Here is a 26,059-nt window from a genome sequence, read left to right as displayed (position 1 = left end):
TTCCGCAGCGCTTTCAGGCATGGATAAATGCAAAACAATACAACAATTACAATGTGAGATACATTGGGTTAGACACAAATGGGTTGAGGGTGGTACAGGAGGTGCAGGGGGTGGGGGACACAGGCAATAGGAAATTTTATGTACAGATCATTTATCAGAAGGCAAACAGGGTGGGGCACCATAGGGAGGGGCGAGGGACTAGGTCAGGAGATTTGGTATGCTTCCCTGAAGAGGTGCGTTTTTAAGGCACGTCTGAAATATCGTGCATCGGGAATTGTCCGGATGCCTTGGGGTACAGCATTCCAGAGGATGGGTGCTGCTCTGGTAAAGTCCTGTAGGCGAGCATGTGAGGTTCGTGTTACAGGGGTGTTTAGTCTGAGGGTGTTAGCCGATCGGAGTGAGCGCGCTGGGTGGTGTACTGACAGTAGGGAGGCGATGTATGGTGGCGCAGCGCCATGCAGAGCTTTGTGAGTGAGGTAGAGGAGTTTAAATTTAGTTCTGCAGTGGATGGGCAGCCAATGCAGCGACTGGCATAATGCAGAGGCGTCTGAATAACGACTGGATAGAAAAATGAGTCTAGCTGCTGCATTTAGTATGGATTGGAGCGGAGCGAGTCTAGTGCGGGGGAGGCCAATGAGTAGCGAGTTGCAGTAGTCAAGCCGGGAGTGGATGATCGCAACCACGAGCGTCTTTAGCGTGTCCGTGGTTAGGAACGGACATATTTTAGCAATATTTCTGAGGTGCAGGTGGCATGTTTGGGCCAGAGATTGGATATGGGGGGCAAAGGAGAGGTCAGAGTCCAGTGTGACCCCAAGGCATCGGGCATGCCGTCGGGGGGTTATGATGGTTCCAGACACTGGAATGGAGATGTTGAGGGGAGGTCGGTTAGAAGGTGGAAAGACAAGGTCAGTTTTAGAGAGGTTTAGTTTGAGAAAAAGGGAGGACATAGTGTTAGAGACAGCGCACAGACAGTCGGTGACACACACACACACACACACACCATGAAAAAATGTATACAAATGTTTGCAATTTTGAGCATGCGTTAAACATATAGCCATACGCGTTCATACATTTGTGTGCGTTTTTACATTAAATAAAAACATTTTTACTGTTAAGTCTTTCTTTTGAATAAAGTTTTGTAGTTGAACCCTCTTTTAGGCATTTAAAAACACAATATGTTAAACAAGCATTTCCCAACTCCAGTAGCCCCAACAGGCGATGTGTTTTGGATTTCCTCAGTATTGCACAGGTGATGTAATTATCATCAGTGCGTCAGACATTACCACAGGTGTTCTTACTATAGGATATCCTGAAAACAGGAACTTTTGGGGATCCTTGAGGACTGGACTTGGGAAACACCTTTAAACATATGGAACAGCCCCTTATACCTTTCACACCATCGCGGCGGGGAGGGGCCAAAACAGGCACGTCACAGCGGGGAGGAGCCAAAAACTGGGGATGGGGTCAAACACGGCTTGATGCTCCATCGAGTATGCTAATACTCGAACGAGCATCAAGCTCGGCAGAGAATGTTCGCTCAACTCTATTCCCAACCAACCAGTGTTTACCGCATCCCCCATACTGTTACAAAACTTCCAAATTCTCATTCACAATTGAACCTGTATCTAACAACATCATCTCCCAGTGTCACAGAGGCACGGTCTTTTAGGTTAATGAGCATCACAGCAGACAAATTCTGAGCGGTAACAGCAGCCTGACACTATGAAGAGTTATTAGTCAGTCACTGTATAGTGTTATTACTTAATTACTGTAATTATTTGGGGTTAAAGCTGATAGACCGCATCGTGCGCACTGCATTTTCCAATAGAGTACACGACTCTAAGGAAACACAGTCCACTCCATTGAACATAAGGACCAGGCTGTATGTTAGGTAGAAAAGCCTTATGTAAAGGTCACTGAGCAGCATTTATATGTATTAATTATGCCTCCAACAAATGTTCACAATTAATGATAAATTAGTTATTGTTGCTTTTTACTATAGTTAACCCTTTTCCCACACAACTATTTTTCATTGTTCTCTTTTAGTTATAATAAAGGTTCATGGGAAGAAAAGACTTCTATTTGCACGGCAGCATTGACATTGTACCGCCACTTTTTAGTAAAGGGTCGCCTTCTTTAATGAGTCACGTTTTCTGCTTCACGGAAAGGATGGACATTGGCATGTCGGGTGGGAAACATAAAAGAACAAATACGCTGCAACCATTGCTGGAAGAACACAAGCTGGTGGCGGCAGCGTTCTGGTCTGCAGAATTTTTTCATTTAATTCTCTGGGCGCTCATCCAATTGGAAGGCACTCTGAACCGATTTGCTTAGGAGTCCATCCTTGCAGATCACATAAACCCAAACATGCTGCTTTTCTTCCCTGTGGCAGATGGGATCTTCCAGCAAGGCAATGTGACATGTCACACAGCTAGAAGTGTCCAACAGTGGTTAGAAGAGGACAACCAAGATTTTCAAGTACTTCCCTAGCCCCCTAATTCCCCAGACTTGAACTGAACTGAGCATCCATAGAGCCACCTAGATCATGTTTGCTCTATGGATCCCTCCATGCACCCATCAGCAACTGTGGGATGCACTGCGGCTAGCATGGCTTCAGATACTGGATACAACCTACCAGCACCTTACTGGGGCACTCCCAGCCCGGGAGGTGCTGTCTGTAAGGCACACGACAGTTACTCTGGATATTAGCTAGTGGTCATAATAGTGTGACTCGATTCTGGATATTTTTTACGCTATAATAGGTTAAAAAAAAAAAAAAAAAAAAGAATTGAAAACTTTTGACACCCATGAGTATTTTTCTGTCGATGAGGCAGTGTGAGGGCTTGATTTTTGCAGGGAAGGCTGGGGTACATATGACTTTTTGTTCAATATTTTCTTGGAGATAAGGTGACCAAAAAAGCAAAAATTCTTCTATTATGTGTAACAGCTAGCAGCCTCCATGTATGGAGGTGGGCATACCTACTCCATATTCTGACGACTGACGACCACCATACATGTATGGCTGAGGTTGAGGCAGATTTAAGACTCAGCAATCATTACGATGGCTCAGTACCTAGCATTTCACGATAGCTGCCCAGTGTAAATGGCATTTTAACATGTGTATTCAAGGTTAGTGCCTAGGTATAGCCCTGTGTATGGGTAGTAAATGATGTTAATCATAATTATAGGTTTTATTCAATACCTGCAAACATAAAAGTTCGATGCCATTATTGGCCAGCCAGATAAATTCTAATACTTTTTCCTTACTCATACAAGAGTATTTAATACCACATTGTATATAATACCTGAAATAGGAAGCTTGATTGAGCAGAACACTGTAATCTTCAGGTAGCTCTGTTAAGGTATTAAGATTCCTTGGGTATCTATAATATACAAGTCATGGTCTGTGTTATTAGAAAATGTCACATATAAGGCTTTGCAAACTATCATAATTTACTGGCCCAATTTAAAGCAATCCTCTGGCCCTGGACAAACAAAGTTGGTAGCGCCACTGCTTATATGGGCATCAATGGCCAATTAACCCCTTAACGACCAGCCCATAGTGTTTTTACGTCCTCCCGAAGTGGGCTTTATTCTCTGAGGACGTAAAAACATGTGTCCTGCAGAGAATAAAGCCCCTCGGGATGTGGACGTGACAGCTCCATGCTGTCGGTGTCCGCAGGTAGCTGACAGCATGGAGCTGTCATCCCGGGCTGTTCGGAGACCCCCCCCCCGGCATTGCGATGGGCGCTATGCAATGGATAGCGCCGATCGCAAAAAAGTAAATAAAAGTGCAATAAAAGTTAAAGATTCAGCTGCTCTGATGGATCGGATCCATCGGAGCAGCTGAAATTACTCACCGAGGTCCGCCGCACGACTCCCCGCTGTCCTGATGCTCCGGGCGCCGTAGCGGTCCTTCTGCGCATGCGCGCCAGGCGGCATTACGTCAGCCGCATGCGCAGAAGGCTCGGCGGCGCTGGAGACTTAAAATCTCCTGGCTCCCGGCTCCTGTAGGTAGCCGGGAGGCAGGAGATGTCAGCGGGGACCATGTTAAGCGGTCCCCGGTACCGCGATTGCTGTTATACAATGGATAACGACGATCGCGGAAAAGTGAAAAAAAGTGTAAAAAAAGAAGAAGTTTCACCTCCCCTCATGGATCGGATCCATGAGGGGAGGTGAAAATACTCACCTCAGGTCCGCCGATGTCCTCCGGCCGGTGTCGGGACCCCCCGCTGGCTTCTGCGATGTGCCGATGCGGCGCGCATGCGCAGAAGCCGGCGAGCCCGGCAAATTCAAAATCTCCCTGCACCCAGCTGTCACAGATAGCCGAGTGCAGGGAGATATGACTGGGGACCGCTGTATGTGGTTTCCAGTCATATGATCACCGTTATCTATCGGAAAACGGTGATCATATAAAGTTAAAAAGTAAAAAAAAAAAAAAGTTAAAAGTAAATAAATGTTTAAAAAGTTAAAGTTTCATCTCCCCTTATGGATTGTATCCGTAAGGTGGGATGAAATTACGTACCCAAGGTCCCGGATTTGTTCCCTGGTGGGATGTTGATCCGCGGATCTTACCCCAGCTTCGGCGCATGCGCCCGTCAGCATGATGGCGGACGCATGCGCAAAAGTGAAATATTGCCCAAGAAATATAAAATCTCCCTGCTGCTGGCTACCAAAGGTAGCCAAGAGCCTGGAGATGTCACGGGGAGCCGCGGTATGCAGTTACTGGTCACGTGATCGCCGTTATCCAATGCATAATGGCGATCACGTAAAAGTTCTTTAAAAAGTGGCAGTTTCATTTCCCCTCACCGATGCGATCGGTTGGGGGAGATGAAACATCTTCTCGGAGGCTTCCGCATTTGAATCCAGATGCGATTATCCTCCATGGACCCTTCCGGCTGCTGCGCATGCGCCCGCCAGCAAAATGCCGGACACATTCGCAGGAGCCGGGAAGCCCAGGAAATTTTAAATCTCCTTGCTCCCTGGAGCAGTGACCGGCGGCCTCGCTGAGCGGTCCCCGGTCACGTGATAAAGTAGCGATCTAACATTAGGCCGGTCACACATGACCGGAGAGGAATTACGGGTTCTGCATGCGCTTGATCAGCGGTAATCCACGGATCAATCGCATGCATTGGATTACACAATTCCCCCCAATTAGCGGGTCGGAATTACGTAATCCACTCGTAGAAACAGAACACAGCATGCTATATTTTACTACGAATATCTGCGACCTAGAGCCCTTTGTGCTCTATGACCGCGGATATACTCGCACCCCATATGCAAACACATTGTGTACGGGCTGCGGGTACCTGGGCAATCTCTAAGCGACGGCGCGGGAAATGCAAACAAAAAAACGCCTGTGTGAGTAGGCAGTTATGCGCAGTACATTACGCAACCGTACGCAGGGTCACAGCCGGGCTCACAGCTGGAATCCGCTGCAGGCCTCCGCAAGCGGATTCCGCCTACGGCTACGTGAGCATGGCGTTATTCAGACCGCTACCAGTAATCCGTAATTTACAAGAAGCCCCGGGAACGTTCGTCTTCCTGCAGTTCCAGGAGCAGCTTTTTGAGCGCCTTCTCTGTGAGACCGCTGCACCGCAGCAAGATTACAAAGCCTCACAGCGCCACTTTCTACACCCCGTCCCCGCCGCTGAGGTTACAAAATACCCCCCCAAAATACATGAGGAGGGGGGGGGCGGGGATACCCGGTTTTCTTGCCCCATGTGCCCAACCCAACCAGCCTCCGTAATTACCCCTGTCTTCGGACATAAACCGCAGTTTATATTATTACCTTTATCTAATATTTAGGGAATGCCAAAAAAATGGGGATGGCGGGGTGGGGGGGGGATTATTTTTAGGTAGTCAAATTTTTTTGACTTTGGGCAACGGGGCCTGGAATTTATTCAGTTCTGCCCTGAAATCCAGCGGGCATTCCCTCCATTATGGGCCTAGCCATGTGTCCTGTAAGTAGATTAGGGCCACAATGGGTATGTTTCTGAACACAGGACAAACAGGGGTATCCATTTTGGGGTGAAAGTCTTCATTCCTATGTACACTGTACAAAAAAACAGTTTTTCAATTGACAAAATTGACAAACAAATGAAAATCGTAATTTTTTCCTTTTGCTTTGCTTAGATTCATTCAAATACTTTGGGGTCAAAATATGCAGTACACCCCTAGATGGATTTGTTAAGGGGTCTAGTTTTTAAAATGGGGTCATTTGTGGGGGTTCTCTATCGTTTTGGACGCTCAATGGCTCTACAAGTGGGCAATGGGGACTGGAATTTATTCCTTTGTACCCTGAAATCCAACGGGTGCTCCTTCCATTATAGGCCTAGCTATGTTTCCTTTAAGTAAATTAGGGCCACAATGGGTATGTTTCTGAACACGGGACAAACGGGGGTATCCATTTTGGGGTGAACGTCTTCATTCCTATGTACACTTTCCAAAAAAAAAACAGTTTTTAAATTGACACAATTGCCAAAAAAATGAAAATCATAATTTTTTCCTTCTGCTTGGCTTAGATTCATTCAAAAACTGTGAAGTCAAAAAAGTCATCATACCCCTAGATAAATTCGTTAGGGGGTCTACTTTTCAAAATAGGGTCACTTGTGGTGGTTCTCCATCGTTTTGGTCACTCAAGGGCTCTACAAATGGGCAATGGGGACTAAATCTCCTTCAAGCAAAATTTCTGTTCCGAAAGCCACCGGTTGCTCCTTTCATTTTGGGCCCCATTGTGCATCGATACGTAAGATTAGGGCCACAATGGGTATGTTTCTGAGCACGGGACAAACAGGGGTATCCATTCTGGGGTGCAAATCCTAATTTTCATGTGTACTATAGAAAAAAGTCCTGTCTTTAAAATGACATATTTGCAAAAATATTAAATTTGTGCTTTTCTCTTCTAAATTGCATTGACTCCTGAAACAAAACTGTGGGGTTAAAATACTCATGACACCTCTCAGTGAATACGTTAAAGGGTGTAGTTTTTAAAATGGGGTCACTTGTGGGGGTATCTATCATTTTGACTCCTATGAGCCTTTCCAATCTTGGATTGGTGTAGTGAAAACAAAGTGTTCCTCAAAATGCTGAAAAGTAATGTTACATTTGTACGTCTCCTAAATGGTTAAAAAAAACCGAAGGTTTTTCCAATGTGCGCCCAAAATAAAGTAAACGGATGGAAATATAAATCTTAGCAAAAATTTCTATATTATGTTTGCACATATTTGAGATATTGCAGTTGGAAATGTGAAAAAAAATGACGATTTTTTCAAAATTTTCCCAATTTTGGCGCTTTTAATAAATAAACACAAATTCTATCGGTCTTTTTTTTCCACCTAAATGAAGTACAGTATGTGGCGAAAAAACAATGTCAGAATCGCTTGGATATGCAAAACCTTTCTGGTCTTTTTCCATGCTAAAGTGACACGTGTCAGATTTGCAAAATTTGGCCTGGTCATTAAGGCGCAAACAGGCTTGGTCACTAAGGGGTTAAAGCAGCATGTAGTGTCTTAGACTAATGATACATAATAATGCACAATGGGCATTGAGTAGTAAGAGAAACGGTGTGGCCATCTTTGTCCAGGAATGGAAAGTCGCTTTAACTACTGTGTGATTCCACATAATGTCCTGTACCATAATAATCTTCTGTAATTGCTTATGATTTTCTATAATTTTTAATGATCAAATTCATAAAAGCATGAACTGAAGGCTACCATTAGATTACTATTCTGTAAATTAGATACACTAAAAATAAGGTATTTAAAACAGTTGAAAATTGATTATGAAATGTAATCGTTGTCAAGAAGTAACAGAACTGTCTGTTCAAAATATGACGAGCTTCTTTAAATGGATTGTCTTAGAGAAGTCACACACCTCAGGACTATCATACACCCTGCTTTAACTTGCCAATCATGTCACCAAGACTCTGCTTTTTACACTGTCCTTAAAGGGAACCTGTCATCATCGTTGAGCCCTATTATCTAGGTTATGGGACTCAAAGATGAGGGAAGTGGGCATCCAAAAAGCTGTGCTTCATACTGACTGGTTGCTCTGTTTCAGTCCTGTGTCCCTGCAAAATTGAAGCAGGACAGCAGTTTGACTCTGTGTGTGCATCTTCCATTTATCGCTATGGGAGGTGCGCACATAGAAAGTCAAGCTGCTGGCGTGCGCCAACTTAGCGTGGACACAGCGCCAGACCGAGGCGACTGGACAGTATAAAGCACAACATCCTGGATGTCCAGTTCCCTCACCTTTGAGCCCTATAACATAGTTTGTGGGGGCTCAGATATGATGACAGGTTTACTTTAACATGGCAACCTTAGTGTCCATGCAAACAGCAAAGCCACATGCATGGACTCTGGATGGCACAGAGTCTCTACTGTTCAATATTATAGGTTCTTATACACTCCATTTGGTGCATTCCTGAAGTACAATATTCACAATCAAAGGTACAGTATGGGTGGAGTATTATGTACAAACCACAATACTAATCTATTCTTTTTTTTCCCTTTCTTACTACTTGTTTTCCCAACCTTGTACCATATAAATGTGTGGCTGATGGGGTATGTCCACTTGGACCACTCCTAATCCTGAGAATAAGCAGAAAGGTGATCATACATGCATAACCATTGCTCATTAAAAAGTATGGAAAGTTGACAACTGAAGGTATTTAGACCCCTGCCATACACACTTTTGTGGTACATACAACTTGACTTGCAAAAAGATATGCAAGTGGAAAATATATGATATACACTGAATATTATTTAACTTTACTTAAATAGTGATAGAAGTTTCTGACCTGATTACACTACGGTTACCAGTGAAGGTGCTTAAGACAGAGAGGTCAGATCCCCACCTGGAGAACAGAAGGGGAAAAAAAAGACCATTATGACAGCTGCAGACTGACAAGACTAAGGGGGACTTTATTATGGCTTTATGCCAGTTTTCGTCCGTAGCAAAGTCGAAAACCTTTACGCAATGCAGTTTGCGCAAAACTTGTGCAACTTATTTCTTATGTTCCAGTTCTGCCATTTTTCGGGAAAGTGAGTGGGGCTTGTCGGGAAGGGTCAGGTGACAGAACATCATCAGTTTAAGGCAGGAGTTCATTGCAAACAATAGGCATATAGTGTCATACTTTGCCCACAACAGGGTCCCATTGTAAAAACAAAAGTAAACCCTATACTGCAATATATATATATATATATATATTTTTTTTTTTTTTTTCATAGCCCACTGTATTGGAAAAGGGCAGTATGCTGTACTTTCCAATACCTTACAAAAAGGTGACCAATATATATCAGCCCAGTGAAAAGGTGAATTGAGCCCAATGGATAGGTGTGATGTATACAACAGGACATTTTCCTAGCACATACAGTATGCTAAACGTAAAGCTCAAATGTAATTGTGCATGGAGCCTTATATTAGTTGGTGATAGCTCCTGGTTTGAAGAGCACTTGTTCTGTCATCTGACCCACAGGGAATAATACTATGCCTGATGTACTTCTATATTTACATCAGGAACCCTTTTATGTACAAAGTTTGTATTCACTTTTCAAAACTTCAATATAAATTCTCTCAATCAGATTCACAATACAGTCAACTATGTTTACATTAGATTATTATCTCGGACAGTAATTGGTTGGAGAGACAAAGGCGAATCGTAGTTCTACAAATAAGTTGAAGTGGGGGTGGGGGGGGGGGGGGGTGGAGAAAGAACTTAAAATCATCCGGTGATCATGCTAATGAATTTAGGTTATGCCAATATTCGATTAATTGAGTATTATCAGTCTCTTTTTTTTTTCAGTGGCCCCCTTCTGACCTGAAAGGTAGCAATCCTCCACCAAGCCAAAGTGCCTTTTGCAGCGCACAGGACCTCCAGGACCAACTCAACTGCTTACGCTTGGTAGAGAAATAGGTGGAATGGGACCCTTTTAATAAAAACAACATTTTGCTCGTGTGGTGTATACATACGCACCTCTGAATCAGTGGTTTCACAGTGTCCCAGTACTCTTGAAAAAGGACAAACAAGTTAGTAGGTAGACAGAGGTAGCTACACAGAGCCTCCAGCTGGTCTTCTGTTGCCACTGGAAAAAAACAGGTAAAATGCAGATTAGTAAGAGGGACTGTTGGGTTACAGTACAGACATGGCAGTGAACGGTTCAACTTAGAGAATGTTTCACTTCAAATCTGATTAAAGATACTGGATGGATTGAGCCCTTGGGTGAACTGAAATGACTGCTACAAGTTAAATACCACAGACTGGTTTCAGGCTTCAGCAATAGTAGAGACAATCTGAAGTAGGAGACAAAAATTAAAAGATGCAATACAAGCCCCATAGTGGAAAAACCTTAGAAAAACTATCTGAGTTTGCATTACGCATTAGTTTTCAAGTCCTAGCACCTGCATAATGTCCAATAAACATAATTGAAGCCCAGACATTATTAGACCATTGTTAACAGTTACTCTGTATTTACTTCCTTTATAGATTTACTTCTTAAAATGTACAACATAATACAAGTTTTTCACCCCTCAAGCAAGCTTACATGAGGACTTCAGCTCATCTGGTGGAGTCACTCCCAGCAAATAGTGAAAGAACAGGGCAGAACACCGCAGGTAAGGGACAATCCCCTTCTTCACACAGTCCCAGATATACCAGCCGGGAAGATCAGCTGCTCTAAAGCTGTAACAGATATGATGAAACACAAAATTAATTTTTTAAATATTTGACAGCAAATAAAAAAAAACACATTTCTGGACATACTACAGAAAAACAGCGCAACATATATAAGAACAATGGTAAAAAGTGATGTGTGCTATGTTCATTGAACAGCACATATGCATAACGCGGTTGAAGGAAGAGGTGTGTGTTCGGTTTGCTGTGAGTTCTGCCACATGTATCATCGCAGCGTGCATCATTAACCCCTTAACGACCGGGCCATAGCCTTTTTACGTCCTCCCGAAGTGGGCTTTATTCTCTGAGGACGTAAAAACATGTGTCCTGCAGAGAATAATGCCCCTTGGGCTGTGGACGTGACAGCTCCATGCTGTCGGTGTCCGCAGGTAGCTGACAGCATGGAGCTGTCATCCCGGGATGTTCGGACTCCTGCCCGGCATTGCGATCGGCGCTATGCAATAGATAGCGCCGATCGCAAAAAAGTAAATAAAAGTGCAATAAAAGTTAAAGATTCAGCTGCTCTGATGGATCGGATCCATCGGAGCAGCTGAAATTACTCACCGAGGTCCGCCGCACGACTCCCCGCTGTCCCGATGCTCCGGGCGCCGTAGCCGTCCTTCTGCGCATGTGCGCCAGGCCGCATTACGTCAGCCGCATGCGCAGAAGGCCCGGCGGCGCGGGAGACTTAAAATCTCCTGGCTCCCGGCTCCTGTAGGTAGCCGGGAGGCAGGAGATGTCAGCGGGGACCGTGGTGAGCGGTCCCCGGTACCACGATCGTCGTTATCCAATGAATAACGACGATCGCGGAAAAGTGAAAAAAAGTGTAAAAAAAGAAGTTTCACCTCCCCTCATGGATCGGATCCATGAGGGGAGGTGAAAATACTCACCTCAGGTCCGCCGATGTCCTCCGGCTGGTGTCGGGACCCCCCGCTGGCTTTTGCGATGTGCCGATGCGGCGCGCATGCGCAGAAGGCTGCGAGCCCGGCAAATTCAAACTCTCCCTGCACCCGGCTGTCACAGATAGCCGAGTGCAGGGAGATATGACTGGGGACCGCTGTATGTGGTTTCCAGTCATATGATCACCGTTACCCATCGGATAACAGTGATCATATAAAGTTAAAAAGTAAAAAAAAGTTTAAAAAGTTAAAGTTTCATCTCCCCTTACGGATCGTATCCGTAAGGGCGGATGAAATTACGTACCCAAGGTCCCGGATTTGTTCCCTGATGGGATGTTGATCCGCGGACCTTACCCCAGCTTCTGCGCATGCGCCCGTCAGCATGATGGCGGACGCATGCGCAAAAGTGAAATATTGCCCAAGAAATATAAAATCTCCCTGCTGCTGGCTACCAAAGGTAGCCAAGAGCCTGGAGATGTCACGGGGAGCCGCGGTATGCGGTTACTGGTCACGTGATCGCCGTTATCCAATGTATAATGGCGATCACGTAAAAGTTCTTTAAAAAGTGGCAGTTTCATTTCCCCTCACCGATGCGATCGGTTGGGGGAGATGAAACATCTTCTCGGAGGCTTCCGCATTTGAATCCAGATGCGATTATCCTCCATGGACCCTTCCGGCTACTGCGCATGCGCCCGCCGGCAAAATGCCGGACACATTCGCAGGAGCCGGAAAGCCCAGGAAATTTTAAATCTCCTTGCTCCCAGCGACCAACGGTCGCTGAGTGCTTGGAGCAGTGACCGGTGGCCTCGTTGAACGGTCCCCGGTCACGTGATAAAGTAGCGATCTAACATTAGGCCGGTCACACATGACCGGAGAGGAATTACAGGTTCTGCATGCGCTTATCAGCGGTAATTAACGGATCAATCGCATGCATTGGATTACACAATTCCCCCCAATTAGCGGGTCGGAATTACGTAATCCACTCGTAGAAACAGAACACAGCATGCTATATTTTACCACGAATATCTGCGACCTAGAGCCCTTTGTGCTCTATGACCGCGGATATACTCGCACCCCATATGCAAACACATTGTGTACGGGCTGCGGATACCCGGGTCATCTCTAAGCGACGACGCGGGAAATGCAAACAAAAAACCGCCTGTGTGAGTAGGCAGTTATGCGCAGAACATTACGCGGCCGTACGCAGGGTCACAGCCGGACTCACAGCTGGAATCCGCTGCGGGCCTCGGCAAGCAGATTCTGCCTACGGCTACGTGAGCCCGTCGTTATTCAGACCGCTACCAGTAATCCGTAATTTACAAGAAGCCCCGGGTACGTTAGTCTCCCTGCAGTTCCAGGAGCAGCTTTTTGAGCGCCTTCTCTGTGAGACCGATGCACCGCAGCAAGATTACAAAGCCTCACAGCGCCACTTTCTACACCCCATCCCCGCCGCTGAGGTTACGAAATACCCCCCAAAATACACGAGAGGACGGGGGGGGGGGGGGGGGGGGGAATGACACCCGATTTTCTTGCCCCATGTGCCCAACCCAACCAGCCTCCGTAATTACCCCTGTCTTCGGACATAAAACGCAGTTTATATTATTACCTTTATCTAATATTTAGGGAATGCCAAAAAATGGGGATGTCGGGTGGGGGGGAGGATTATTTTTAGGAAGTCAAATTTTTTTCCGTATATGTGGGCAATGGGGCCTGGAATTTATTCAGTTCTGCCCTGAAATCCAGCGGGCATTCCCTCCATTATGGGCCTAGCCATGTGTCCTGTAAGTAGATTAGGGCCACAATGGGTATGTTTCTGAACACGGGACAAACAGGGGTATCCATTTTGGGGTGAAAGTCTTCATTCCTATGTACAATGTACAAAAAAAACTGTTTTTCAATTGACAAAATTGCCAAACAAATGAAAATCGTAATTTTTTCCTTTTGCTTTGCTTAGATTCATTCAAATACTTTGGGGTCAAAATATGCAGTACACCCCTAGATGGATTTGTTAAGGGGTCTAGTTTTTAAAATGGGGTCATTTGTGGGGGTTCTCTATCGTTTTGGACGCTCAATGGCTCTACAAGTGGGCAATGGGGACTGGAATTTATTCCTTTGTACCCTGAAATCCAACGGGTGCTCCTTCCATTATAGGCCTAGCTATGTTTCCTTTAAGTAAATTAGGGCCACAATGGGTATGTTTCTGAACACGGGACAAACGGGGGTATCCATTTTGGGGTGACCGTCTTCATTCCTATGTACACTTTAAAAAAAAAAAACAGTTTTTAAATTGACACAATTGCCAAAAAAATGAAAATCATAATTTTTTCCTTGTGCTTGGCTTAGATTCATTCAAAAACTGAAGTCAAAAAAGTCATCATACCCCTAGATAAATTCGTTAGGGGGTCTACTTTTCAAAATAGGGTCACTTATGGGGGTTCTCCATCGTTTTGGTCACTCAATGGCTCTACAAGTGGGCAATGGGGACTAAATCTCCTTCAAGCAAAATTTCTGTTCCGAAAGCCACCGGTTGCTCCTTTCATTTTGGGCCCCATTGTGCATCCAGACATACGATTAGGGCCACAATGGGTATGTTTCTGAGCACGGGAGAAACAGGGGTATCCATTTTGGGGTGCAAGTCTTCATTCATATATGTGCTGTACAAAAAAACTGCTTTTAAAATGACAGAATTACCAAAAAAATGAAAATCGTAATTTTTTCGCTTGGCTTAGATTCATTCAAAAACTGTGAAGTCAAAAAAGTCATCGTACCCCTAGATAAATTCGTTAAGGGGTCTACTTTTCAAAATGGGGTCACTTGTGGGTGTTCTCCATAGTTTTGGTCACTCAATGGCTCTACAAGTGGGCAATGGGGCCTAAATCTCCTTCAAGCAAAATTTCTGTTCCGAAAGCCATCGGTTGCTCCTTTCATTTTGGGCCCCATTGTGCATCCAGACGTAAGATTAGGGCCACAATGGGTATGTTTCTGAGCACGGGACAAACAGGGGTATCCATTCTGGGGTGCAAATCCTAATTTTCATGTGTACTATAGAAAAAAGTCCTGTCTTTAAAATGACATATTTGCAAAAATATTAAATTTGTGCTTTTCTCTTCTAAATTGCATTGACTCCTGAAACAAAACTGTGGGGTTAAAATACTCATGACACCCCTCAGTGAATACGTTAAAGGGTGTAGTTTTTAAAATGGGGTCACTTGTGGGGGTATCTATCATTTTGACTCCTATGAGCCTTTCCAATCTTGGATTGGTGTAGGAAAACAAAGTGTTCCTCAAAATGCTGAAAAGTAATGTTACATTTGTACGTCTCCTAAATGGTTAAAAAAAAAAAGAAAGTTTTTCCAATGTGCGCCCAAAATAAAGTAAACGGATGGAAATATAAATCTTAGCAAAAATTTCTATATTATGTTTGCACATATTTGAGATATTGCAGTTGGAATGTGAAAAAAAATGACGATTTTTTCAAAATTTTCCCAATTTTGGCGCTTTTAATAAATAAACACAAATTCTATCGGTCTTTTTTTTCCACCTAAATGAAGTACAATATGTGGCGAAAAAACAATGTCAGAATCGCTTGGATATGCAAAACCTTTCTGGTCTTTTTCCATGCTAAAGTGACACGTGTCAGATTTGCAAAATTTGGCCTGGTCATTAAGGCGCAAACAGGCTTGGTCACTAAGGGGTTAAAAGGGTTTTCAAATTACAAAATACAATGGTGGCAGTGGGGGGATAAATTTATTATACTATTTCACATACATATACATACACATATATATGATAATCAATGCTAAGTGCAAAATTATTAGCACCCCTGTGTAATGTACCTAATATAATTCTCTAACTTCCTGGTGTCATACAAACATGAGACTTGGCATGACCATTTTTTAGATCCTAAATAGGAAAAGTAAAGGGGTCCTAACACAATTATTCAATGCCAAGTGCAAAAGTATTGGCACCCCTACGTAATGTAACTAATCTAATTCTCCAACTTCCCAGTGTCTTACAAACTGAAATTTAGCACAACCATTCTTTAGGTCCTAAATGGGAAAAGTAAAGGGGTCACAAATGATTATTCAATGCTAATTGAAAAAATAACTGCACCCCTATGTAATGTAACTTCCCAGTGTAATACAAGCGTGAAATTTGACACAATAGTAGACACTGGATGTCATCAGTGACATCCAGTAAACATGCCGAGGCTTCTACATTAGAAGCCCATATGACATGCTTACAGGAAGTCACTGGTCATATGCCGTGGTACCAGAGCGTTGGAATGTTGCCATAACACAGTTTTGAGCAAGAGGGGCTTAAAATTGCAAGGAAAAATAAGACAGACAACCCCCTTTAGGTTAATAGCATCAAATTAAATTACGAATTTCCACTGCAGAAATAATAAGGAATGGGTGAAGGTCTAGTTGTAACCCATCTACAAATGATTGTGAAATCAAATTCATTTCCAAGCAAATGCATGATTAGAGATGTCAAGCACCCAGTGTCCATGCATATCAAATGTAAATAGGTCAAACTAGCTAATTTTGGTAGAATGGCTAACCATCTAAATGTGTTTTGTGGTGTCAAGGCTCCCCACCCAATACCTGATGTCTGTGAAAAGGAAGATTTGCCATGCTGCATTTTAATTTGTTCGATTCCTTTTTATCCAAGGAGGGATAATTTGCAAATGACTTATCTCATATTTTCCTTGGTCACTTCTGCTGTTCCTTTGGTACCATTAATGGGTTTTCATTTAATCTTTGGTGTCAATGACCGTTATCGCCTACTATTTATGGTGCATTCATATGAGTTTTTCATTACAGTATTACTTTCAGATAATTGAGATTTTCTTAACTTCTTAGCTAAAGCACAGAAAACATAAGTCTAAACAGTTACACTAACCCACTGAAAAGCAGTGAAAGTTCCTGGCACAACGCAGCTGCATTATGAGCTTCCTCACAGTCACTTGGCATAGTAGATGGCAGATCGTCTGTCAAAAGATTGGACAGATGAATATACTGTATGAATTCGAAAGGCAATAAATCAGATTGTAGAAAGAACAAACAAAAAAACCCACATCATCCCATGTACCATGCAATATGTTTTATAGAGGCTATTGATTTTGCACATGAGCATTTTTTAGTTATCTACAGGTTACAAAATGACACTTTATTAGCAATTTAAATTCTATGATCTTTTCTGAACTATTTAGTATAGTTTAGGAGAAATGATACTACAATTGCCGGCCCCAGTGAAAGCAATGGGATGCAGGCAACTCCAGCAGTGATTTTTAGGAAAGGGCTTAAAATATAAGCCTTTCACTGAAAAATCATCCCTAGCTTGTGTAAAAATATATATACTCACCTCTACAAATGGGTTCCTAAAAATCCCCCCTAGCTGGTGTAAAAAATAAAAAATATATATATACATACACTCACCTCTCCATCGCTGTCCAGGTCCAGCGGGTCTTGCTGCTTGTCTCCCTGCACTGCTCTGAAGAGCTTTCAGCCGTCGGGGATTTTAAATCCCCGCCGGCTAAAAGCACTGTGTCTGATTGGCTGAGCTCTTAGCCAATCACAGGTAGCACTCAGCCAATCACTGAATCATTGAGATCAAGCCCCCCAACCCCACCGAAAATCATCACCACGGTGAGTCCTCTCATCACTGAACACTGACAGCACTGTCACAGTGTTCAGCGAAAAGGGGACTTCCCACGTTGTTGAAGAAATCCTCTGCCACTGCTGTTACAGCAGCAGCAGCAGATAATGATAATCGCCCATTGATTTTAATGGGGCCCAAGACGTTCTCGCGCGTCGCATGGCATGCGTTGGAGACAAATTTACATTTTTTTTCTCCTCAAGTCATGCCTGGCAACAAAGTCACTTAAGTGGTTAAACGGCCACTCTGGTGATTTTTTTTCACCATTTCTGATGTAGCTATCCTCAGTATATATAAGTAAGCTAGTATTACCTTAGTTCGTCAACCCTTTTTCTCTGAAACTTTTAGTCTCATTTTCTTTAGATGGTCATGTAATCTGAGTTCTGACCAGATCTTATTTACTTGGGGTTATGTGTTCAGATTCTAGTCAAATTCTCATTCTATTGATGCTGACATGGACCCCACAAAACCAATTATTTCCATTCACCTCTTATAAAAAATATACTTTATTGATAACTATTAAAATCTCTGACATAGAGACTAAACGCACAAAAAAATATTACTATATAATCCAAGAATAGATTCATAGGCGGGGTAGGGCAATTGATCTTTTACCAGAGATCTTTATTATTACCAAGATAAATGATCATCACGTACTATTGGGAAAGATACAACAATACTTACAGAAATCCGATAATTTCTCATGTATATAGTATAGTCACATACACGAAGCGTATTCTGTAGTAAAGCTGCAGAATCCTCTTTCCAGATATCCGTGTTATGGCAGCAGTAGAGGTGTTGGAGTAAAATAATAATCCTATATACACCCTGCACAATCCCTGCCTAGTAGAGTGGTCGCCCTGAAAAATATGTCCCAGTGGTTCACTACTGAATGGCGGCTGTTTCAACTGAACGATGAGCTCATTGCTGATCTTTTATGCTGCATAAATGATGAACGATCAGCTCATTGCTCATCGTTTAGCTTAAACAGCCGCTGTTCAGTAGTGAACTGCCGCTGTGTTAGGTGAATGGAGGGGGGCGGGGGAGCGAGAGGAGAGCAATCTCCTGCACTGCCCCGCCCCCTTGCTGGCCGCTCCGTGACCCAACCAGCTCTGCTAGCTCCCGTGCAAGAGCACGGGAGTGAGGAAACACAGGGACGAGTGTTGGGCATCGTTTGCCCAACATTCATCCCGTGTAAATGGACCTTAAAGGAGTGAAACCCTTCTGCATCTTGATGAATGCATAGAAGCTTAGGATAACCAGATCTTTTTTCAACATAAACAAATTCATTCCTCGAGATTAGTCCCTCGCCCAATGCAACCACCAATAATTTATTGGGAATTGCTTGATTATACATAGAGGGGTCTATTTTGTATATTTTATATGGGTAAAGATCTCGTATCTTGACTAAGAATGACCGGGTTCACCCATTTATCAAAGGGCTTCAAAATTATAGAGGGGTCTGACCCAGAGTTGTGATTTCATCTTTATCCAATCTATTTCTTATTGGGAAGGATTTTCTTTCCAAAGTCTCAAGCTCCGCAGTGACTGTCTTAAGTTATCAATTGCATGAGTATCAAAAGGGGAAGGTGTATTCACACTTACGTCTCAAATTTGTAAATGGTCCACACCCCCTATCTCTCACACTCTCCATTAACTGCACCCAGCCTTCTAAAAGTCTCAGTATTATGAATCTTAAAAACGTTTATGCCACTTTAATTTCCTGGCAAATAGTGGCAAGTCCTTAATCCAGGAAAATGAATTAAATTTAACATTTGGTACAAATGAAAGACCCTTAGATAACGCTTTATACTCAATATTGGATAGAGAACATAGAGACAAATTAATAATGTTTCTACTGTCTTTTTTGGTTTAATCTAACTGCTTGTTCACTTCCCACTCTCTGCTCCAAAAAAAGAGGCGGCTGCAACCGTAAATGCAGCAGCAGAGGTAGACTGACCAGGGCGCACATATTTGCCCCCATAACTTCCTTTTATTTGTTGACTCCATCTTGCATCGCCTCTGCCTCCACGTCCACCTTCACCCCCCATACTTCTGCTAAGACTTATTATTCTTATGCATCGTATCTGCCATTTCAGTATCAGATGACTCCAAATCGGATGATGAAATATCAGTTTCACTGAGAGTAACTCCTACAGATTCCTGCAAAAAGGTGAAAGCTTTTTTTCTCCTTAAAGTCAGCTAACTCTCACAAAAACTGTATGTTTACACTCTTTTAATCCTTTCCAATCCAGTGTTGGACCTCATCCGACCTGGAGATCTCCCTGCATAACTCCCATGTTGGGTGAGGTCCGACACAGGTTTCTAACACTATGCAGAACAGAGGCCCAAAGTATTTTGTTGTGTGTTTATTTTAAGTGTCTAAGATCTTAATAGTTATCAATAAAGTATATTTTTTGAAGAGGTGAATAGAAAGTAATGATTTTGCGGGGTGATCCTTTCCATATATTTTATTTGTAGTAGTGTTGGTTGTCTACATGGATTTTACAACAGAAAATACCTGGAGGGGGGACACAGACTTACCCGTCACAGTTACTGATGATCATACAGCTCCTGTTACACAGTTATAATAGAGGAGATCACAGCTCCTGACAGTATACTTAAAGGGGTTGTCTCGAGGAAGCAGTGAAATTTTTTTTTTGCCCAGTCCCCCTAATTAAGCATACATTACTAAGCCCCCCTGTAAATGACTTTTCTAGCTGGTTTGTACTTACAGTTCCAGCGTTTCAGCAACTTATAAAAAGTTTCCCCAAGATGGCCGCCGGCTCTTTTCCCGTCGCTTGCTGTAGCCCGACGTGCGCGCTCCCGAGACGCTACCAGCTGTGTCTCCCTGACAACCAGACGCCCCGCAGCCGCCGACTGGACCCCGGGATTGAACGCGGCCGACCAGTCACCCACCGCCAGGCAGCAGGTAACTGGCGCTAGGCCCCGGCTCCCCAGCGCTACGCCCCCGGGGCCACAGCGGCAGGCTCCGGGGCCACAGCGGCAGGCTCCGGGGCCACAGCGGCAGGCTCCGGGGCCACAGCGGCAGGCTCCGGGGCCACAGCGGCAGTCAGTCACGCGTCACCCCCGTCAGTCCGTCACCCATCACTTACCTGGGCGGCTGGGCTGGGCGGCTCTGCTGGGCGGCTCTGCACCTTCCTCTAAGAGAGGATGGTAGCAGAATGGCCGCTCCAGCGCGCTCCCGAGAAGATACAGCTCGTCTGCGCATGTGCAGAAGAGCTGTAGTGGCGAGCACACTGAAGCGGCTCGTGCTCAGAGCAGAAGACTGGACTGTGCAAGCACGTCTAAAAAAGCAAGCCGCCAGCGAATTTAGACAGAACCATGGAGACGAGGACGCTAGCAACGGAGCAGGTAAGTGAATAACTTCTGTATGGCTCATAATTAATGCACGATGTATATTACAAAGTGCATTAATATGGCCATACAGAAGTGCTTAACCCCACTTGCTTTCGCGAGACAACCCCTTTAAGGTTTATAGCTTATTCAGGCAAATATAGAAGATAATGATAATGTTAGAATACTTTTATGTCAGAGGGTGTTTAGGTTTAGGCTCCCATTAATGCCATTTTAGTCCCAATACACACAGAAACAACTAGATCCAATTTAAAGGGGTTTCACACCACACAGGGTATGCAATCACTTACTGACGCTGGGGAGTAACTGCTGGTACCCACACACATACATATACACTTGGAATAAAGGGTTGCAGTGACAAAGCACATTCTCATTTTCCAAGTCTGCGATGCTACTGCCGACCAGGAACTATGTAGGGACTGCAACGGCGCCTTATTCACATTATATAACAGTTCTTCTAGCAATAGTGCTTAATGAGGTGAGCCGCGCTAAGAGAATTCCAAACAGGATAAAGCCGCTTTGGTCTAGGCATTATGGGGGTCCCAGTGGGACAGCCACTTCAGACTGATGCATTTCTGTTGTACCTGTGGCTGATGAGAAGATTATTTGTAGAATGTGAGTCATAGTGAGCAGGTGGAAGAGGTAGAGATGGTTGTATGAAGCTATTACAGACGATGGGTGCAGCCCCACCACTTCTTCACAGTACAAAGATGGAAAGGCCAAAACTGACCCCACCTAAGAGTTATGAGAAAGAGCGGGGAACAAAAAAACAGTATGTTAAAAAAACAAAGTTTAAATTCTGATTTAAACACAGATTACATAAAATGCATTGCGAGCAATACTGTGGATATTATTGAAATGTTATTCTTTGTTAATATACAAAACTTACCAGAAGATGGAACACATCCACAGACAGAAAGGACGGAGTACCCTCAAGCTTTATATTAGGCAAGAATACTGTAGATAAAAAAGCAAAAGGCTAATTACCTTTGATTATCTAGTTTCATCACCAACATAGAAGGGTGTTCTTTACTGTAAGAGCAGTGAGACTGTGGAACTCTGCCTGAGGATGTGGAGATGGCAAAATCCATAGAGGAGTTTAAGAAAGGACTAGATATATTTCTAGAACGCAATGATACTACAGGATATAGACATTAGGTGACCAGTGGGGTTGTTGATCTCAAATGTTGATCCAGGAATTACTCTGGCTGCCATTATGGAGTCAGGAAGGTTGCCTTCCACTGGATCAACAAGGAAGTGGTTGAAACAGGCTGAACTAGATGGACATAGTAGGTCAGGCTGAATGAAGACAATGTTACTGTAATGTTAGTTATCAGAGATGAAAAATGACAGATAACTTATTTTTGTCTAAAAGCAGTGACATTTTGTTTTTCTTACAAACCTTTCCCAGTCTGCAAACACAATGACAGTGCTCATAAATGAAATTCGGATCATGTTGCTGAATATTGGATACAGTGGTTAAATCAAATATATCCATTAAAGTGACAGTATGAGTAATTACTAGTCACATGTCTTGCTGAAATTTGCAATTGGTAATGAGAGATGCAGCAATAGACAGGATGGTAAGATAATAGTCAGCGACACGTATAACTGGATATAACTTGGCACATCCAATGTAAGAACCCACCTGCCAGTAACTGTACAAGATGGCTCTGTATTGTAGCTTGAGGACACGTGACTCTTTGTGCTTCTGCAAATTTTACCAGAGCTTTCAGACCAGCATGCTGGAAGAAGCATGAATATTATAGGAAATAAGAGGAAATCAATAAACCATGATAAAACTATGATATTAAAAAGTACAGATACATTTAGATCTAGTCCTACTTCAGAATAGATGGCAATGCTCATTCAAGGTGCTCATACATGGCAGATTTTCTGCAGCAAAATCCATGTCAAAATCTGCACCAGTTGATGCAGGTTTTGTTATGCGGATCAGCAGCAGACTTCACCCCCTCAATTGAAGGCATAAAATCTAATCCAAATCTGCACTAAAATTACTAGTGGAAAATAGGCAGTGGATTTTAATGCAGATTTGCACCAAAATTCGCCAGGTGTGAATGGACCCTCAAAGCAAAATGGACATACACTCCTAAGCCAAACAGCTGTAGGTATCACTATCATACAATTAATCGTTGTGTCTAAACGCGCGGCCATCCTGCACTTTTCGTGCACTGCTAGCTGATGGTTAAATTCAGCCCAACCTAAAAAGTGTTGGTCAGCCGTAGCAGTTCTCCACAGGTAGTGCAGATAGCATTGTTTCTCCTGGAGAACAAAAGGATCTGAACGCAGATAAAAGCCCTTGGGCTATTAACTGCATTCATGGAAGGCTTCATTTGCACACTTAATTACTCTTAAGTATCTGAGTAGCGACTCAATAGTTTATGCAAAATGTCCTTTGAGCTATCATTGCTCTGTGTTAATGGGCCTTACGACTGTACATAGTTATCTCCCCAGGTGATTACCCTTGATAAGGTTAGTGTAGTGTGTAGTAAGGCTGCATTTCAGATGGCCAGAGTGTAAGCTGCGCCTCAGTTTCTCGGACGCAATTGGTATTGGAGAGCACATAGACACACTATTTGTGTGCATGTCCTACTCTCGTCGATGAATGAGACATGTTCCATTTATTTATATTTACATTTTTTTCAAACACACAGTATCGGTCTGTGAAAAACAAAATCACCATTGATTTTAATGTGTCTGAGTTTATTCAATTACAAACACAGACAGAACTCTGATCTAAAACTCGTTTCTGTGAAAGGCCCTTAGGATGTTCAACATAAGCTCTATTCTTGACCCAAATAGGAGCCATCAGAGGTTTAACTTGAAGCCACTGAAACCAAAATGAAAATCTGTAACAGGACTCAACCTACCACATGCCATTTTTCTCACTTCTTATGTAGCAGAGTGGCCTTTGGGCCTGTGTATGACTACTACTTCTGCAGTCTGTATAAATATGTGCCTAGGAGCCACATATAGCTTTTATAGATTAGTATCAGGAGAGAACTGTTGGGATTTTTATCATTAGACTGTTAGGTTGGCCATATACATTAGATATACCGTAGATTGTACTACTGAAATCAGCAGGTTTAGCCAAACTGATCATCTGATGTGTATGACGTCCTCCTGATTCTCCTCCAATGGCAAATGCCTGGGAATATAAGGATCAGGCAGTTAATTAAACTACCCGATCCTTCTACTCTTGGGAAATAAGCCGCCGCCAGAAGTGTTTGACAGCAGCTTTTTCCGTCCACTACATTAAAAAAATATGAATGCTCAATGGAGAGAGATAGCCATTGGCCAAAAAAGCACAGAGAACTGGAAGACTTGTTTTATAGAGAAGAGATTAAGCACTGTCTAAAGTAAACGTAACAGAAGAACAATCAATTATATGATAAGAATTGTTCTCTAAAATAAAAAAGCACTATAGGTGGAACTTTTTCATGATGGTAGAAAGACAATCATGGAAGCACACATAGTAACTGTACACAGAAACCGATCAGTAACTTCTAACTCCTCCCTTGTTAGTATACGGACGTTAGCTAGAGGCAGTCATAATAAAGAGGTCATAATGTAAGTCACGCCAGCATAAGCCAAGGTAGAAAAGCTTCTTAAACATTGATGATCTGAGATAATGCTCTTAAGAGACAGGAAGCATTGAGAAGACGTTGTCTAATGTCCATTCAATTAACCCCGTCTTTTCATTTACCCTTACCTGCCGATTCTGCAGAGAACCAAACAAAGGTTTGTCTTCATCCCTTAGTAAACTCTCTGAAACAAAACAACTTACATTGTAACTGCATTGGACACACTAAATCATTATTTGGGTTTGTTGTACATGGACGGGCTGACAATGGCTAGATTAAATTCTTACCTATGGACTGGATGGTAAATGCACAAGTATTCCAGGTCATGATAGGCAGACGTGGGTCACTTTCATTAGGTGGCACATTCAGGCCTGTACAGTACACAGTGTTGGCAAAATGGACCAGTATTTCTTTTGTGCTAGCAGAATACTGTGGCCTGCAAAAATGTAACCAAGACTGTGAGGTCCCTTAACTTTCTAAAGAAAGCATAAACCTTTCCCTAAATTTGAAGGCACTAAGATATTTTCTCACTTAAAGGTGTTGTCTGGAATAGTGAAAATTGAAGTTGGAACATGAATGATCTGTAATATCTTGTGGGTAGCAGGTACAGGACATCATGGCCAACAGAACAGACTGTTATATCTGGTATATCCACATGTGAGGAATACGTGATATGGATACCACGTGATGTAAGTAAACACAATATGCCTGTAGCTGCTGTTCTGAATATGTGTTTTCAGAGATCAGATTAGTATTAAAAGCAGATCTTTAGGGTTGCCAAACATCCATAAATTCATGGAAAGTCAATAACAGGGCTTTTTTTTTCGGCATCCATGAAAAAAATAGATTTTTTTTAGGTCGTTGGTACTTGAGCAAGTTATTATGACTGTAATTATCACTTTACAGCTCACAGTAAATACTAGTAATGAGAATGCATCAGTATGTGACCTACAGTATAGACATGTACTACTTATAATCTTTATAATTTATTATAGTTTTCCAATGTGTCTGTAAAAAATGATGGCTGTTCGCGATTTTTGAATAAGCTTCCAGAAAAAAAAAAGAAAACTTCTGGTTGGCAACCCTGTACGACATTCACTATGTTGGGTGTTGACAGCTTTGTTGCTCCTGAAATGCCCCTCATTTGAAATGGATTGATGTATAGATTGGATAGCCAGTAAGAAAACAAATTTGAGACACTTACGGTGACTGTACCCCAAAACTCAAGATGGATCTGAATTCATGGCTTTGACTATTTTCACTTTTAAGAAATTCAGGCGAAAATGACTTCTCTCCTATTAGGAAGTAATAATATGTCATAATTAGCATCCATAATTACAATTTGCAGAGTTTCTTTTCAATCTTAGGCCTCATTCACATGGCCTTTAAAGAATTGCATCCACGGTGGATTTTTCTGACATGGATCTGACGCTTTAATCCACAGCAGAAATCAGAGGCTGAGCCTTGGAGTACTGCCATGGATCTTCATGTGGATCTGCATGCAGATTTAGCCCCAACCAAAATCCACACAGGGCCATTCGACACAGTTTCTACCTCAAGATTTTACATGTCAGTTCTCTTTTTCATGAAATCCACACTGTATTATTAACTATAGTGGGGATTTCCATAGGATTCAATAGAATGGTAAAATAGCATGGATTTCCCTGCAAAATTACATCATATGGACAGGGACTTTAGCTGACCACATTTATTCGGCTGGGAAAAAAAAAATTTCTATCTGACATAAAAAAACTGCATTTACTCTTCAATTCATCCTATCTCTAGTAAGAGCACTGATGTCTTTCAGTTAAAGCAAATAGCCTCAAAAAGTTATGGCTTTTGGA

General features: G+C 42.9%; 1 protein-coding gene across 1 annotated transcript in view; it reads right to left on the bottom strand.

Moving 5' to 3' along the window:
- UBR1 (ubiquitin protein ligase E3 component n-recognin 1) overlaps positions 1–26,059 on the bottom strand; it is a 127,159-nt gene that overhangs the window by 4,809 nt on the left and 96,291 nt on the right. Inside the window, exons 34-44 of the mRNA XM_066608345.1 lie at positions 25,420–25,510; positions 24,503–24,651; positions 24,344–24,399; positions 22,259–22,355; positions 21,500–21,567; positions 21,195–21,345; positions 16,477–16,564; positions 10,545–10,681; positions 9,977–10,085; positions 8,801–8,857; positions 3,306–3,383 (exon numbers count right to left, since the gene is read on the bottom strand). Coding sequence (XP_066464442.1) covers positions 3,306–3,383; positions 8,801–8,857; positions 9,977–10,085; positions 10,545–10,681; positions 16,477–16,564; positions 21,195–21,345; positions 21,500–21,567; positions 22,259–22,355; positions 24,344–24,399; positions 24,503–24,651; positions 25,420–25,510 — 1,081 coding nt within the window. The remainder of the gene's footprint in view (positions 1–3,305; positions 3,384–8,800; positions 8,858–9,976; positions 10,086–10,544; positions 10,682–16,476; positions 16,565–21,194; positions 21,346–21,499; positions 21,568–22,258; positions 22,356–24,343; positions 24,400–24,502; positions 24,652–25,419; positions 25,511–26,059) is intronic.

Source organism: Eleutherodactylus coqui, chromosome 6 (assembly GCF_035609145.1).
Source record: "Eleutherodactylus coqui strain aEleCoq1 chromosome 6, aEleCoq1.hap1, whole genome shotgun sequence".
NCBI classification, from domain to species: Eukaryota; Metazoa; Chordata; class Amphibia; order Anura; family Eleutherodactylidae; genus Eleutherodactylus; species Eleutherodactylus coqui.
Note: the sequence above shows the minus strand (reverse complement) of the source record. Positions and strands in the feature narration are given on the sequence as shown.